Source organism: Haliotis rufescens, unplaced genomic scaffold, assembly GCF_023055435.1.
Source record: "Haliotis rufescens isolate VD_foot unplaced genomic scaffold, xgHalRufe1.0.p SCAF_10, whole genome shotgun sequence".
NCBI lineage: Eukaryota > Metazoa > Mollusca > Gastropoda > Lepetellida > Haliotidae > Haliotis > Haliotis rufescens.
The window spans coordinates 25032144-25048002 of NW_025963780.1; the positions used below are offsets into that span (position 1 = coordinate 25032144).

The 15859-nt window shown below is 42.6% G+C and overlaps 1 protein-coding gene across 1 annotated transcript in view; it reads right to left on the reverse strand.

Moving 5' to 3' along the window:
- The window catches only part of LOC124117112 (ankyrin and armadillo repeat-containing protein-like), a 47599-nt gene that overhangs the window by 19222 nt on the left and 12518 nt on the right, over positions 1–15859 (reverse strand). The window contains exons 7-12 of the mRNA XM_046478842.2: positions 12401–12620; positions 4783–4984; positions 3806–4014; positions 1838–1942; positions 471–884; positions 60–153 (exon numbers count right to left, since the gene is read on the reverse strand). Coding sequence (XP_046334798.1) covers positions 60–153; positions 471–884; positions 1838–1942; positions 3806–4014; positions 4783–4984; positions 12401–12620 — 1244 coding nt within the window. The remainder of the gene's footprint in view (positions 1–59; positions 154–470; positions 885–1837; positions 1943–3805; positions 4015–4782; positions 4985–12400; positions 12621–15859) is intronic.

Genomic DNA, 15859 nt, shown 5'->3' on the forward strand with positions numbered 1-15859 from the left:
ACGAGGGAAAATCGGATATTCTGATATCAAACTATGACAATGAGGACCAACAGACTTACTTAGCAGCTCGTTCAGCCATGATGGCATCCTGGTTCTCCCGATGCCCTGTTGTCATGGCAGCAATGGCTGCAGCAGTAGCAGCTTGCAGCGTCTCTACAAGGCAATGTTTTCCTCAATTGTCACATTCTTCATTGTATGTCATTTCCTACAAGGTAGTGGAGTGAGTGAGTGGGTGGGTGGGTGGGTGGGTGGGTGAGTGAGTGAGTGAGTGAGTGAGTGAGTGAGTGAGTGAGTGAGTGAGTGAGCGAGCGAGCGAGAGAGAGAGAGAGCGAGCGAGCGAGCGAGAGAGCGAGTCTAACCTGGGTCGTCGGTTTTATGTGTCAATGTTTATCCACTAGATCACACTATTATCTACCAACACACCTTCACACATATTGAAGGTTTCGAGGCGACATGCAAGACCAGCTTACCCGAGTCAACAGAGAGGAACTCAATAAGAGGCTCAATGCCCTCGCACTCTGCCACCGCTGTCTGGTTGGGGGGGTTTCGAACACACAGCACCCGGATAGCGTTCACAGCGTTCACCAGCACATCTTCCAACTCGGAGTCCAGGAGATTTACCAGAGGGGGAATTCCATCATTCTGTGCAATGACTTCCTGGTTGCCTTGGACACAAGCCAGGTCGGAGAGGATAATGGCAGCTCGTGATTGGATATCGTCCACCGGGGAGCTGAGAAGCTGGATGAGGATTGGTCCAGCATTTGCCGTGGTGAGAGCCAGTCGGATGTCGTTTTGTTCGGAGATGTTACACAGCACAGAAGCAGCCACCGATTGTACCTCCTCGTTGTTCAAGTTCAGCAGGTTGACGAGGGCTGGAACGCCACCTGGTGGTCAAAGTAGGCATTACAAATAAGATTTTCAATTCATGCTGCTGTAAAAAAGAAACATCATATTGGTAAAACATGTGTGTCATTTTTTGACCCCGGAATTAGAGTGAGTGAGTGAGTGAGTTGGGTTTAACGCCGCTTTTAACAGTATTCCAGTTATATCGCGGCGTGTCAGCTTAATGTGGGAGGAAAGCCCGAAGTGATGCAGGTCCCAGACGTTTACCTCTTCGGTGAAACCCAAGAGCACGGGTATGGTGCTGACAAACCTAGAAACATAATCGGGGCGAACCGGGATTCGAACCCACAATCATAGGTTTCTGGCGTGCCCAAGGGACGAAACTCTGCACAGCGAATCGCGGCGCCTTAGACGACTGGGCCACCCGTGCCCCCCCCCGGAATTAGAAAACAAAGAATCCTATGATTTCATGCTTTCATAAATGAATCTGTTAATTTGCGAGTGTTGATTAAAAATCCATTTAATAAAAAACATCTTTGAAATTTGCCAGCCAGCAGTAAATGGTTAGTCTGTGAAACAACATGGTTGAGACGAGGCAAACCTCGGATAAAATTGATAATACAATTTAAATTTTTCTCAGCTGGGATCATAATTGAGAAGCACCATAGCATTCTTTAGGGCAAAAACATGGCATAATATATAACACAGCTACACGATAAATAGCAGAAAACAATAAAGAACCAAGCGTAGTTTATTTCATGATAAAACATTGTTCATTTCTGGAGATTAGAAGATGCTGTCTGGAGTTTCGAACATGCGCCCCTCATGGTTTATTCTCCCTGCAGTGTTTTATTGTATGATAAACAACTCCCACTCAATAAACATTGTGATGACTTTATTATTATTTATTAGGAGTTTTGTTGCTATTGAATATGCAGGAAAATTCTAACAGTTTTAAGATAACTGGCAGACGATATCGTGATTCCGTCCTGACCTGCATACAAGATGGCCTTCCAGTGATCCTCCTTGGACGTGGACAGAACCTCCAGACACTTCACAGCACTGTCCTTCTTCATCAACGACTCAGCATTCAACATGGCTGAAACATGCAGACGGAATATACACATGAATTGTAACAAGCAGCTAGACTATACATATGATTTGATGTTTCTTTGTTTGTTGCTTAACGCCGCGCTCAGCAATATTCCAGCTATAAGACGCTGGTTTTAAAAAAAAATCTGGATCAGACATTCCAGTGATTGACATCATGAGCATTGATCCACGTAATTTGGATACGATGTCATGCATCATAAAAGTCAGTGAGTCTGACCACCCGATCTCTTTAGTCGCCTCTTATGACAAGCATGGCTTGCTAAAAACCTATTCTACCTATTCCAGATCTTCATGCTTCACATATGATATCAATTGTAACAAGCAGACGGCAAGTACATATAACATGGCCAACACAAGACAATGGAATACATGTTGTAAATATATTTGCAGTACATGTCAGTGGCAGCAAATGATTAAATCACTAGTAACAGTGTTGTCCCGGCCAGATTTGAACAGCAGTAAACAGTGTGGAGCTTTCCAGACTGGTCCTGTACTAGATTTAGAGTTATCTGCCCTTGTTGTGTACATGAACGTGGCAGGCTTCCTCATTCTAGAAGTTTCTGGATAAGACAGTTTCTAAAAGGCTGGCTGTATCTTTTTAAGAGTGACACGAAGCCTTTTTGACCTCCCTTGTTTCGAATGCAGTTTTGATACCTACCATATTCAGAGTAATAAGCGCTCAGGGCGCTCTCAAAATTAGAAATAGGGGGCTCTTATTAGAATATAATTTGGGTGAGAAAAAAAAACAGAGTTGAAAGATCGTAAATTTTGTGGTTTATGCTAACAGCCTGAAATGATACAAAAGAAAAGTCTGTGCGTATTATACATGACAGATATATTTTCCAGAATTTTAATTGCCCATAATTAAGGGTGCATATTAACACACGAGTGCGTATTACACATGAATAAATAAGTCTTGTGTACATTGATCAATCGGACAGAGTGCTAATTGGGATTGTTCACTAGCCAATATTTGAACAAATATCGCCGTGGGCGCTTATTAGAGCGGGGCGCTTATTACGTCGAATACGGTATTTAGAAACACTGAAATCCTGACAGCTTCCAACACTATTCCGGATTCAAAAGCTGAGAGAGAATTCTTTAATGTCAATCAACAGTGACAATATTCCAAACATTTGTGAATGCACTAATACTTTCTGGGTTAACCTTTCATTTCAATTTGGAAATCCCCTCGTAACACTTACTATTTGACATTACTACTAAGAATTTGACCAGTCACCCGAGGCTCCCGCATACATGATTGCGAGAACTACATGTTTACATAGAATCGTCAAACTACAACAAGTATGACTTTTCACGAGTCTTTCAAACTTTTCAAAGTATGGTATTTATGATATATGTATCCATTCTGTCAACTAAAGTTTGTTTCAAGGTGTCAATAGCGGTAATCTGAGAATGGTTGCTGTTAATAACAGTGAGTTGTGTGATCTTCTGATCGTTTCACACACGATTTCGCCGAAATTAATTAAAACAATATTAAAAGGAATTTTGAATAAAATTAATGAAATAAGTAACAAATATAAGTCCAGATATACAAAGAACACTTTTTATAACCAGACAGTGTAATTACATGATTAATTTGCGTGCTTCAGTATTTGTTGACATGGTATTTCCGGTGTTACATGCTCACAGTAATATTAGTCTTTGCGTTGGGGGAAATATACCCATCAAAACTCATTATGGCGTGTATAATGCGCATCCCCTTCTACACAGATGTGTTTTGGGGGGAAAAAGTCTGCACTATACTCAAGAAAATACGGTACACATGCAGAGGGAATATATATATGGCCGATACACATAGACGACATGACATGAGTTGACCACCTACCTACAAGGATCTCCCACACCGGCACATTAGGGTGGTTCCACTCTATCAGGTACTCAAGGATGTTGGTGTGGAACCGCAACGCCGCTAGGTTCACCATGCCGTTGTTGTCCCCGTCCGTCTTGGTGATATCGGAGCCGAGCAGGATGAGACACTGCACCGCGGACAGGGCGCCGGAACTTGCTGCCAGTAGGAGAGGAGATGACTTCATCCTGGAACAATGTCAACTAACTTCTGAGACTGAAGACTCATTCCACCCTTCTAACATAAAACCCTAAAAGCCCTAAAAACTACTTTTTAAGATACACTTACAAGGGGTGGTGAAATGTCCCTGTGTGTTAGGTAGGGAGAATTTAAATTTCAAGGTTTTACATAAGCCTGTACACCGTCAGAAAAAATCCAAGATGGTTGATACTGACCTAATATGAGACTGTATACTGTCAGTAACAGCCATCTTGGATTTTCCAACACCCACCTCAAATATTTCACATGGAAATGCTGGTACCGAAATTCGTTTATTTGACACTGTTTTGTGTTTTACTATCATTAATTGTGATGTGCAAGGACATTAATCTGTTTTTAAGATCACATTCGTGACTTTATTGATAAAGATTATAGTTAAAATTTTCAACAAGGTTTGGCCTCTAAGGTTTGAAGAGTGGTCTCCCTTTGACATAAGCAATGGCTGTCAAACGCTTTGCTGGTAGCACCGATGAGGAAATGCCTGATAAAAGGCAAAATGTGCGATATGGATACCAGAAAGTGTAAACTTTTGGGCATAATAAATTTGTTATGGTGTTATGGTGTTATGGTGACTCGCCCAATATTTTTCTACTAACCTATTATGACACCATATAAGGCAACTAAAGACACCATAACTAATGATATTGACATCATATCACCACCCAGGACCCATCAGAACCCATCAGGACCCATCAGGACCAGGTGTTCCATCGGAATCTCATCACAGATCCACTTACTCATTCTTCGTGGTCAGTTCGAGGAGCCCGGTGTTTTTGCGTATCATCATTTTGATGATGGATTCATGGTCAAAGAAGGCAGCATGATGAATGGGGGCCCAGCCATCTTGGTCGGTGGCCAGGATATTGGCATAGTTGGAGAGAAGACACGCGACAGCATCAAGGGCCCCGCACCGCGCCGCCACGTGCAAGGCTGTCGGACCTGTGTAAAGATGCTAGCTTCATACAACTATACATAAACACAACACAATTCCCTTACCGGTACCTCAATTGTGAAATTTAATTAAACTCTGTTTTCAAACAATAGGGCTGATTAACTAACTGACATTGGTAGGATTCTTCACCAGATATTATTAAAGGTGACCAAGTATGTTACCCATGTGGGATCTTTATTTTAATGTTAACAGCTGCAGTATTTCCTGTTTCAGCAATCACTTGGATTGGGTATGGGATTACTGGTTAAAGATGAGTAGACAAATCTTGGGTTAACGGAAATGATATGATCTTGTGGTTAGTGACACGAGTTAAAACACTGTCAAAGAACATCCATGTCTGGCTACAATTTAAAACAATGCAAAAGACAAATTGGGCTTAAAAACATGAAAATGGAAAATATTGATAAAAATGGAAATGAAGGCCTTTGTCTGGGCTGTTAAATATTTTAGAAGACATGTATAGCAATACATGTCGCCATCTCAAGGAAGGGGAGATAACTGGTGACATGTTGAACTCATCATTAGCACATTGCACGACATGTACAAGGAATGCCATAAGAAATATTCTGTTATACTTTGGGTATATTACTGACAATAGGTTAATATATTTTTTTCTCTTTCAAACATTGTTCCTAATAAAATACAACATACCTTCAGTATCATAATTATGGTTATTATTACATAAAACAATGTCATTCTAACAAGAAACAATACGATAAAATCAACTTGACATTAATATGTGTTATACACTAAAGTTGTGCAGTGTTGTGCATGTGTGCAGAAGGTGCATTCCCTCATTGCATGGTGCAAGTGCCTGGCATTCCCTGGTGCAACTGTATGCATGACATAGCCTACCAGTGCCCTATCCATGCCGTGACATCGTGCTGTTGCTAATCACATCCTTGTTATAGGTAAACATGCTATTGCAATATCAGATTGGTGTGTTGTCAGTGTTGTAAAACATAGTTATTGAAATCCATATTTGAATTAATTAACATGTATGCATAATACATTAATTGAAACAGTTATATTATTGTTAGCTGAAAAAATATTAAGTATAGAAATGAAGAACCAAGATATCACAATTCCTATGATCAATTTCAAAACTAAACGAGATACTTTCAGAATATTGAGAAAAGCCTGTCAAAAACTAAATCTTTTCATAAAAATTTAAGAACCAAGTTTTCCAACAAGTTTTCTTGTTCTTCCTAGAAGTGAAAATCAAACAGAATTTTGTTTCAAAATTTTAAAATATTTTCCTATCTTCCTTGGTTCTACATATTCAACATTACACTGTACATGTCTTACCTCGTCGCTGTGTATATGAAACTATATTAAAACACAGGTGTCAGTCATCCTCATCACCATGGCAATAAGCATAATAAAGAAACAAATATCTGACATCCGATTGGTTGAAAAATTGGTAAACTGGACTCAAATCCTGTATTTTCTTCAAAAGAAACCAAGTTAAATACATTTACCTTTGGAACGAACTGTGTTGTTCATGGCCGTCTAACAAAATACCTGTGGCCCACATGTGACCAATATTGGAAGTGTATTAAAATATTCTCCCAAGCCTGTCGTCTCTTCACATGATTTACACGCCACCCTATCTGACAGGTCAACAGCAAGGTAAGGGCCCGTAACTCTTGACACTGCAGCAGATTTAACATCAGGGAGAGCAATGGAGGGGATGCAAGAAGTTAGGCTCAAAATCACCAAATATCAGGTATTGTTGGTGGACATAATTCTTCTTTAAACTGTCAAATGTCTTTTCAGATAGAACAGAATAGGTCCACACATAGTGATCTTTATTGGGAGAATAAAAGTTTAATGCTTAGGAAATGATCTGGGCGGTGATCAACATTCAACGTGTATTGTGTGGAACTATTGTGTGCACAGGACTTAAGTAGACACTCAGCTGTCATAAATACATCATAATGGGGAGTTATGGCCCCTTCAGAGAACTCTTCACACATCGGAAAACAGTAAATAAGCCACCATGATCCTATTACATGAAAAATAAAATATAATACGAAAAAGGTCCGTTTCTAAATAACTGATGTAGATTAGTTCCTAGGAATATACTATTATGTGTGGGACCTGTCAGGGAAGTGTCCATCCAAAATTAATTATATTCACAACCAGTCTCACGGGTATGGTGCTTACAGACTAAGGCTCATTATCAGGCCAACTATTGAATTCCAACTGATGATCATCAGATCCTGGCACACCTAAGGGATGCAACTCTGTACAGCTAATGAATTGCAACACCATAGAACACTAGCCCACTGTGCACTACTTAATTGATGTTAAGCAACAAATGTTGATGACTTGTTAGTTTAATGAACCAGTGATTTACTTATAGTTTAGTCTTGACGAGGGCTTTCACATGAGCTCTCATATTGGTGCTGCTATACATTCAGACTATCAGTTTAAACACCTGTACAATATAGAGTAGTTCACAAACTTAAAACAGGATAAAAAATAACAATGTATTTTAAAGTTTTAAGACACCCCATACCAAAAAATTGTAATTATGAAAATGTTGATACATATATATATATATATATATTCTGTTGTCCAAAAAATCCTACTAGGTAGTGATTTATAACGATGGAAATACAGTACACTATGAACTACGGTTATAACAAACTCAAACTTAGTTTGTTATAAGTATATGTACAGCATATTGACAGAAAATGGAAAAGACCAAAAAACAGTTCAAGGTTTGTTATTTTACTGTACTTGTCGAGTTACAGTTGCAACTTCACTCACATTGTTTCAATATCCACGATGAACACATCATTCATTTCCAGGGTAATATGACGATTAGAGCTGTTATTTATTGACCTGAACTATATTATATCCCCTGAAAAGTGCAACCCATGCTTGCCATAAAAGGCCACTATGCTTGTCATAAGAGGCGACTAACGGGATCGGGCGGTCAGGCTCGCTGACTTGGTTGATGTCATCATATTCCAGTTGTGTGGATCGATGCTCATGACATCAATCACTGGATTGTCTGGTCCAGACTTGATTATTTACAGACCGCCGTCGTATAGCTGGAATATTGCTGAGTGTGGCGATAAACAACAAACAAACAAACGTGATTTTGTTAGATGCTAAACCTGTAGACCTGTTAAGCTCCCACCCCCAAACCTAAAGAATTAAGACTAAGATCATTCACCGACATCAAACCTTTGAATGACTCGCTTATAAAGATCAAAACTTGCAAGTCACATTTTTCACAGTTTGGTACTGTGAATAGTTTCAAAACACCTCCATGAAATTGCTTATATTTCAAATTAAAAAGATCTCAGACATACATTTTCTTCCAAGTCCATTTCCAATCTAGGCCAAGATGTCATAACCAGTGACATGAGACGCGACAGGGTATGTTGAAAGTCATCCTTACATTACAAGAAAAACAATGTATAATCAATGTACAGCTATATTATCTATTATAGATTCAACCATGCTTAATTGAATTTGGAACCAAATGCTGAGCCCCTTGTCCCTAAAACTCATCTTCCCGAGGCAAGGGAGTTACCTGACTCTAAAAGTCCAGTTTCCACCCTTGCCAAAGTAGACTGGAATTTCTGGGATCGATCGCCACCAGTGGCTGTTACGAGCTATGTCCCTCCTATGCCCATCTTATTGACCAATCAGATTCCACCTCTCATATCACTTGCGTTTACTTCAAACAAAATGGCGGTGCCCAGTCAAGACGATCTGATCGAAGATCAAGATCTTTATTGTAATATAACAGGTCTTAGCTCGCGAAGTGCATCAAATCACGTGAGCACAGTGATTAAAAACATGAAAAGATCTGTAAAATATCTGTCGATGCCAATGTCAATACACATGCATTGCAAATCCTGCAGTCGACCGAAATCGACACCCGATATTTTCATAAGACTATATATAAGTTAAGAACTCCTGATTTCTTCATATGACTATAGTTTCGTTAAAGAACACCCGATATTTTCATAAGACTATAGTTAAGTTAAAGAACGCCTGATTTCTTCATATGACTATAGTTTCGTTAAAGAACATCCGATATTTTCGTATGACAGTAGTACAGTTACAGAATACCCAATTCTTTAGTTAATAAATTCTGGCCAAATATTACTTGTTTATATCAGAGTCACATCACTGTCCACACTATCTGTACTTGTGGTGACATTATATGACTTTATCTAAACTGCTAAACATTTCCAAGTAAATTCAATTCTAATAATAGACAGAAAAAGGAGGGAATTCATAAAATAGCTGGAATCTGAAAATCTAAAATTACACAATAAAACATGTGAGAGATGTCACCAATACCACCATACACCACGGCAGCATTGACAGCACAACAACAACATCAAAAGCTGTGACAACAACATGTGCTAAAGCCAAGGAGTGATGGACATTCCGTAAAACTACCGTGGGGTGAGGCAAGGTGAAATATGTTGGCTCATCCTCACCAGTCAGGGGAATATTACTCATGCCATACTTACATCCCTCAAGCCTACACTGACCAACTATACATGCTCTACGACCCTCTGCTGGGGCTTGTGATGCCTGCGTCTATTCCGTGACTTTAGCTACAACAGGCCTACAACACTATCTTTATATACAGGTAGTTGTCATAGCGATGGAATTGTTTGCGAACTGGATGATAGCCTATACATGCAGAAAGATGCAATGAGAAGTTGTGATTTAACCACTAAGAACTACTTGAGTTTTGTCCTACATTAAATACGAATACAGACATCACGAGAGGTAGTTGTGTAAGTATAAACAGTGACCATGTATTCAAATACACATAGTCTACCCTTCAAAGGTTTTACAAGACATAAGGAAACATATTTCACCTGAATGGAATTCCTATGTTAAAATGACCCTATGGCTGATAAGAAATTTCTTTAGTTTGGATAAGATGGCGACAAGAGAGGGGCAAGAGGAAGGGATTGTGGAGAAGAGGGGCAGGTGAGAGGATTGTTGGGTTAGGCATAGTTGTGGGGATAGGGGCGGGTCAGGAGGAGTAGGGGGTGGGGGCAGGGGTTGGGAGGCCTGGAGGGGAGTAGGGGAGGGGCAGGAAGAGTAGGGGAGGGCCAGGAGTAGGGATGGGCAGGAGGAGGAGTAGGGGAGGGAGAGGAAGAGTAGGGGAGGGCCAGGAGTAGGGGAGGGGCAGGAAGAGTAGGGAGGGCCAGGAGTAGGGATGGGCAGGAAGAGTAGTGGAGGGCCAGGAGTAGGGTATGGGCAGGAGGAGTAGGGTAGGGCCAGGAGTAGGGTATGGGCAGGAGGAGTAGGGTAGGGCCAGGAGTAGGGTATGGGCAGGAGGAGTAGGGTAGGGCCAGGAGGAGTAGGGGAGGGCCAGGAAGAGTAGGGGAGGGCCAGGAGTAGGGTATGGGCAGGAGGAGTAGGGTAGGGCCAGGAGGAGTAGGGGAGGGCCAGGAAGAGTAGGGTATGGGCAGGAGGAGTAGGGTAGGGCCAGGAGGAGTAGGGGAGGGCCAGGAAGAGTAGGGGAGGGGCAGGAGGAGTAGGGTAGGGCCAGGAGGAGTAGGGGAGGGCCAGGAAGAGTAGGGGAGGGGCAGGAGGAGTAGGGTAGGGCCAGGAAGAGTAGGGGAGGGGCAGGAGGAGTAGGGTAGGGCCAGGAAGAGTAGGGTATGGGCAGGAGGAGTAGGGTAGGGCCAGGAGGAGTAGGGTAGGGCCAGGAAGAGTAGGGGAGGGGCAGGAGGAGTAGGGTAGGGCCAGGAAGAGTAGGAGAGGGCCAGGAGTAGGAGAGGGCCAGGAGTAGGGGATGGGGCAGGAGGAGTAGGGAAGGGCCAGGTAGAGGCAGCAACAACTGGGTGTGTCCACATGGTGATAATTACACATGTTTAGCAGCAGTGATTGTGGATAGTTGCGGTGATCAGCGTTGACCCCTTGCTGATTAACAGCATTACCATGGTTACCTTCACTTTCTGTCTCTCCTGGTTGGCATGGCAACAAAGACAATAGGCTATAGGATCTAGATTCTATGCACATCGTTTACATTGACACATCCATCTAGACCAAAGGCATTCAAACCACAGTCTTATCAGGATACGTTATAAATATGACTATTTCATGTGAAAGAGTAAGTGGTGCTTAACTAGTTTCCAGGAGTAGAGTATCATGCTACCTGGATTATACTCTATCACATTACAACATTGTGTCTCGATAGGGCCCTTTCCCTCCTTCATGATCTACCCGTTCTCTGTAACTCTGACCACTGAAACCCTTCTTGTTCCATTCAGAACTGCCCCCAGTTACCGTATTCGACATAATAAGCGCCCAGGGGGCTCTCAAAAATAGAAATGGGGGCTCTTTACTTATTTACTCAGAATGATATATTGGTGAAAAACAACAGAGTTGAAAGATCATAAATTTCGTGGTTTATGCTGACAGCCTGAAATGTTTCTATACGACAGATATATTTTTCCAGAATTTAATTTCCAATAATTAAGAATGCATATAACACACATATTATACACGAATATATAAGTCTTGTGTACATTGATCAATCGAAAGGGGTGCTAATAGCGATTGTTCACTAGCCAATATATTAACAAATATCGCCGTGGGCACTTATTAGAGCGGGGCGCTTATTACGTCGAATACGGTAATTTGTCTGTATTAAAAACTTCTGGATTAAGCGAATTAAGGTACAGAGCAGTGTTCATTTGCTCGTACAGTCAAGTCCTGTTAATCCGACATGGTTGGTTGCATATGATTATGTCGTATTAATGAGTATGTCGGATAAACGAAATTAAGTAGTATTATTGTTTGTGATCGAAAATCGGACAACTACACGATAGATAACGATACAAACACTAATTGTTCATTAATTGTTTATTGTTAAGCAAGTTTATTTCTGCAGCCGTTGTAATATGAAGCTACCAGCCGACTCGTCTCGCATCAAAACACGGGCTGTGTACTCGCGGGCAGATGACCACGGAGTACGCTGACCACTGTGTCGGATTAACGAGACTGATTAATGAGTGATTTCGGTAATTCGTCACAAATTAGGTGTGTCGGAGTAGGAGTGCAAGACTGTCAGAATAACGGGTCTAAATAGCACTGATTTAATCGGTTCCCATCATTAGTGTCGGACAAAGCCAGTTGACGGATAAACGAGTGTCGGATTAACAAGACTTGACTGTATATTGTCCAGATCATCCTGAAGTGCTGTGATGGGTGGGGTCCGGACAAACAGACTTCAGATCGGTACAATGTCCATGACAGTGACTGATTATACTCTAAAACATCCTAAAGGTTTTATTTTAAAGTGTGATGAAACATTGTGTTGAGAACAATCACAGCTTGATGGTATGACATAATTCAGATGTACTGGGTCCAACTCCTGGACACAGATGCGAAGCACCCACCTGTAGACAGAATGTTATTCCGGCGGACATTGACATCCATGGACTGAAGGAGCAGTACGGCAATGATCTGGGGTCGGTTGTTGAGGGCGGCGTGGTGGAGGAGTGACAGGCCGTGCTCGTCCTGCTTTCCCAGGCGGGATGCCGGCATCTTGCGACACAACGTCATGAACATGGCCACAAGGCCGCGCTGGGATGCAGTCTTTAGACCATTCACTGCAGACTGGAACAACAAGAGTCAGCGTTAGAAAGTCCTAGTCCTGTAGTCCTTGCTATATGTTATCATTATAAGGACTAGTGGCCTGAAACTGTTAGTTTCTAGCGCTGAGAGTGAGTGAGTGAGTGCCGGGATGAGTGAGTTAGTGACAGTGCATGGGTGAGTGAGTGAGTGAGTAAGCGACTTTCTTTGTTTAACGAATGCTTTCAGCAAAATGACAGGTATACGATGGAGGTCTGTAAATAATCATGTCTGGACCAGACCATCCAGTGATTGACATCATGAGCATCGATCCATGCAACTGGGATATAATGACATGTATCAACCAAGTCCCGATCACGTAAGCCACCTCTTATGACAAGCATAGTCGCCTTTTAGTGAGTGATGTACTGTGGACAGACAAGTATGAAGTACTGTGGACAGAAAGACAAGTAGGAAGAACTGTGGACAGACAGACAAGTAGGAAGTACTGTGGACAGACAGACAAGTAGGAAGTACTGTGGACAGAAAGACAAGTAGGAAGAACTGTGGACAGACAGACAAGTAGGAAGTACTGTGGACAGACAGACAAGTAGGAAGTACTGGTGACAGACAGACAAGTAGGAAGAACTGTGGACAGACAGACAAGTAGGAAGTACTGGTGACAGACAGACAAGTAGGAAGCACTGTGGACAGACCGACAAGTTGGAAGTACTGTGGACAGACAGACAAGTAGGAAGCACTGCGGACAGACAGACAAGTTGGAAGTACTGTGGACAGACAGACAAGTAGGAAGTACTGTGGACAGACAGACAAGTAGCAAGCACCCTGGACAGACAGACAAGTAGGAAGTACTGCGGACAGAAAGACAAGTAGGAAGTACTGTGGACAGACAGACAAGTAGGAAGTACTGCAGACAGACAGAAAAGTAGGAAGTACTGCAGACAGACAGACAAGTAGGAAGTACTGCGGACAGACAGACAAGTAGGAAGTACTGCAGACAGACAAGTAGGAAGCACCATGGACAGACAGACAAGTAGGAAGTACCGTGGACAGACAGACAAGTAGGAAGCACTGTGGACAGACAGACAAGTGGGAAGCACCGTGGACAGACAGACAAGTAGGAAGTACCGTGGACCGACAGACAAGTGGGAAGCACCGTGGACAGACTGACAAGTAGGAAGCACCGTGGACAGAGAGACAAGTAGGAAGTACCGTGGACAGACAGAGAGTGGGAAGCACCGTGGACAGACAGACAAGTAGGAAGTACTGTGGACAGACAGACAAGTAGGAAGTACTGAGGACAGACAGACAAGTAGGAAGTACCGTGGACAGACAGACAAGTAGGAAGTACCGTGGACAGACAGACAAGTAGGAAGTACTGTGGACAGACAGACAAGTAGGAAGGACTGTGGACAGACAGACAAGTAGGAAGTACTGTGGACAGACAGACAAGTAGGAAGTACTGTGGACAGACAGACAAGTAGGAAGTACTGTGGACAGACAGACAAGTAGGAAGTACTGTGGACAGACAGAAAAGTAGGAAGTACTGTGGACAGACAGACAAGTTGGAAGTACTGTGGACAGACTGACAAGTAGGAAGTACTGTGGACAGACAGACAAGTAGGAAGTACTGTGGACAGACAGACAAGTAGGAAGTACTGTGGACAGACAGACAAGTAAGAAGTATTGTGGACAGACAGACGAGAAGGAAGTACTGCGGACAGACAGACAAGTAGGAAGTATTGCGAACAGACAGACAAGTAAGAAGTACTGTGGACAGAAAGACAAGTAGGAAGAACTGTGGACAGCAGACAAGTAGGAAGTACTGTGGACAGACAGACAAGTAGGAAGTACTGCGAACAGACAGACAAGTAAGAAGTACTGTGGACAGAAAGACAAGTAGGCAGAACTGTGGACAGCAGACAAGTAGGAAGTACTGGGGACAGCAGACAAGTAGGAAGTACTGTGGACAGACAGACAAGTAGGAAGTACTGTGGACAGAAAGACAAGTAGGAAGAACTGTGGACAGCAGACAAGTAGGAAGTACTGTGGACAGACAGACAAGTAGGAAGGACTGTGGACAGACAGACAAGTAGGAAGTACTGTGGACAGAAAGACAAGTAGGAAGAACTGTGGACAGCAGACAAGTAGGAAGTACTGTGGACAGACAGACAAGTAGGAAGGACTGTGGACAGCAGACAAGTAGGAAGTACTGTGGACAGACAGACAAGTAGGAAGGACTGTGGACAGACAGACAAGTAGGAAGTACTGTGGACAGAAAGACAAGTAGGAAGTACTGTGGACAGACAGACAAGTAGGAAGTACTGTGGACAGACAGACAAGTAGGAAGTACTGTGGACAGACAGACAAGTAGGAAGTACTGTGGACAGACAGACAAGTAGGAAGTACTGTGGACAGACAGACAAGTAGGAAGTACTGTGGACAGAAAGACAAGTAGGAAGAACTGTGGACAGAAAGACAAGTAGGAAGTACTGTGGACAGCAGACAAGTAGGAAGTACTGTGGACAGCAGACAAGTAGAAAGTACTGTGGACAGCAGACAAGTAGGAAGTACTGTGGACAGACAGACAAGTAGGAAGTACTGTGGACAGCAGACAAGTAGGAAGTACCGTGGACAGACAGACAAGTAGGAAGAACTGTGGACAGAAAGACAAGTAGGAAGAACTGTGGACAGAAAGACAAGTAGGAAGTACTGTGGACAGACAGACAAGTAAGAAGTATTGTGGACAGACAGACGAGAAGGAAGTACTGCGGACAGACAGACAAGTAGGAAGTATTGCGAACAGACAGACAAGTAAGAAGTACTGTGGACAGACAGACAAGTAGGAAGTACTGCGAACAGACAGACAAGTAAGAAGTACTGTGGACCGACAGACAAGTAGGAAGTACTGTGGACAGCAGACAAGTAGGAAGTACCGTGGACAGACAGACAAGTAGGAAGTACCGTGGACAGACAGACAAGTAGGAAGTACTGTGGACAGAAAGACAAGTAGGAAGAACTGTGGACAGAAAGACAAGTAGGAAGTACTGTGGACAGACAGACAAGTAAGAAGTATTGTGGACAGACAGACGAGAAGGAAGTACTGCGGACAGACAGACAAGTAGGAAGTATTGCGAACAGACAGACAAGTAAGAAGTACTGTGGACAGAAAGACAAGTAGGAAGAACTGTGGACAGCAGACAAGTAGGAAGTACTGTGGACAGACAGACAAGTAGGAAGTACTGCGAACAGACAGACAAGTA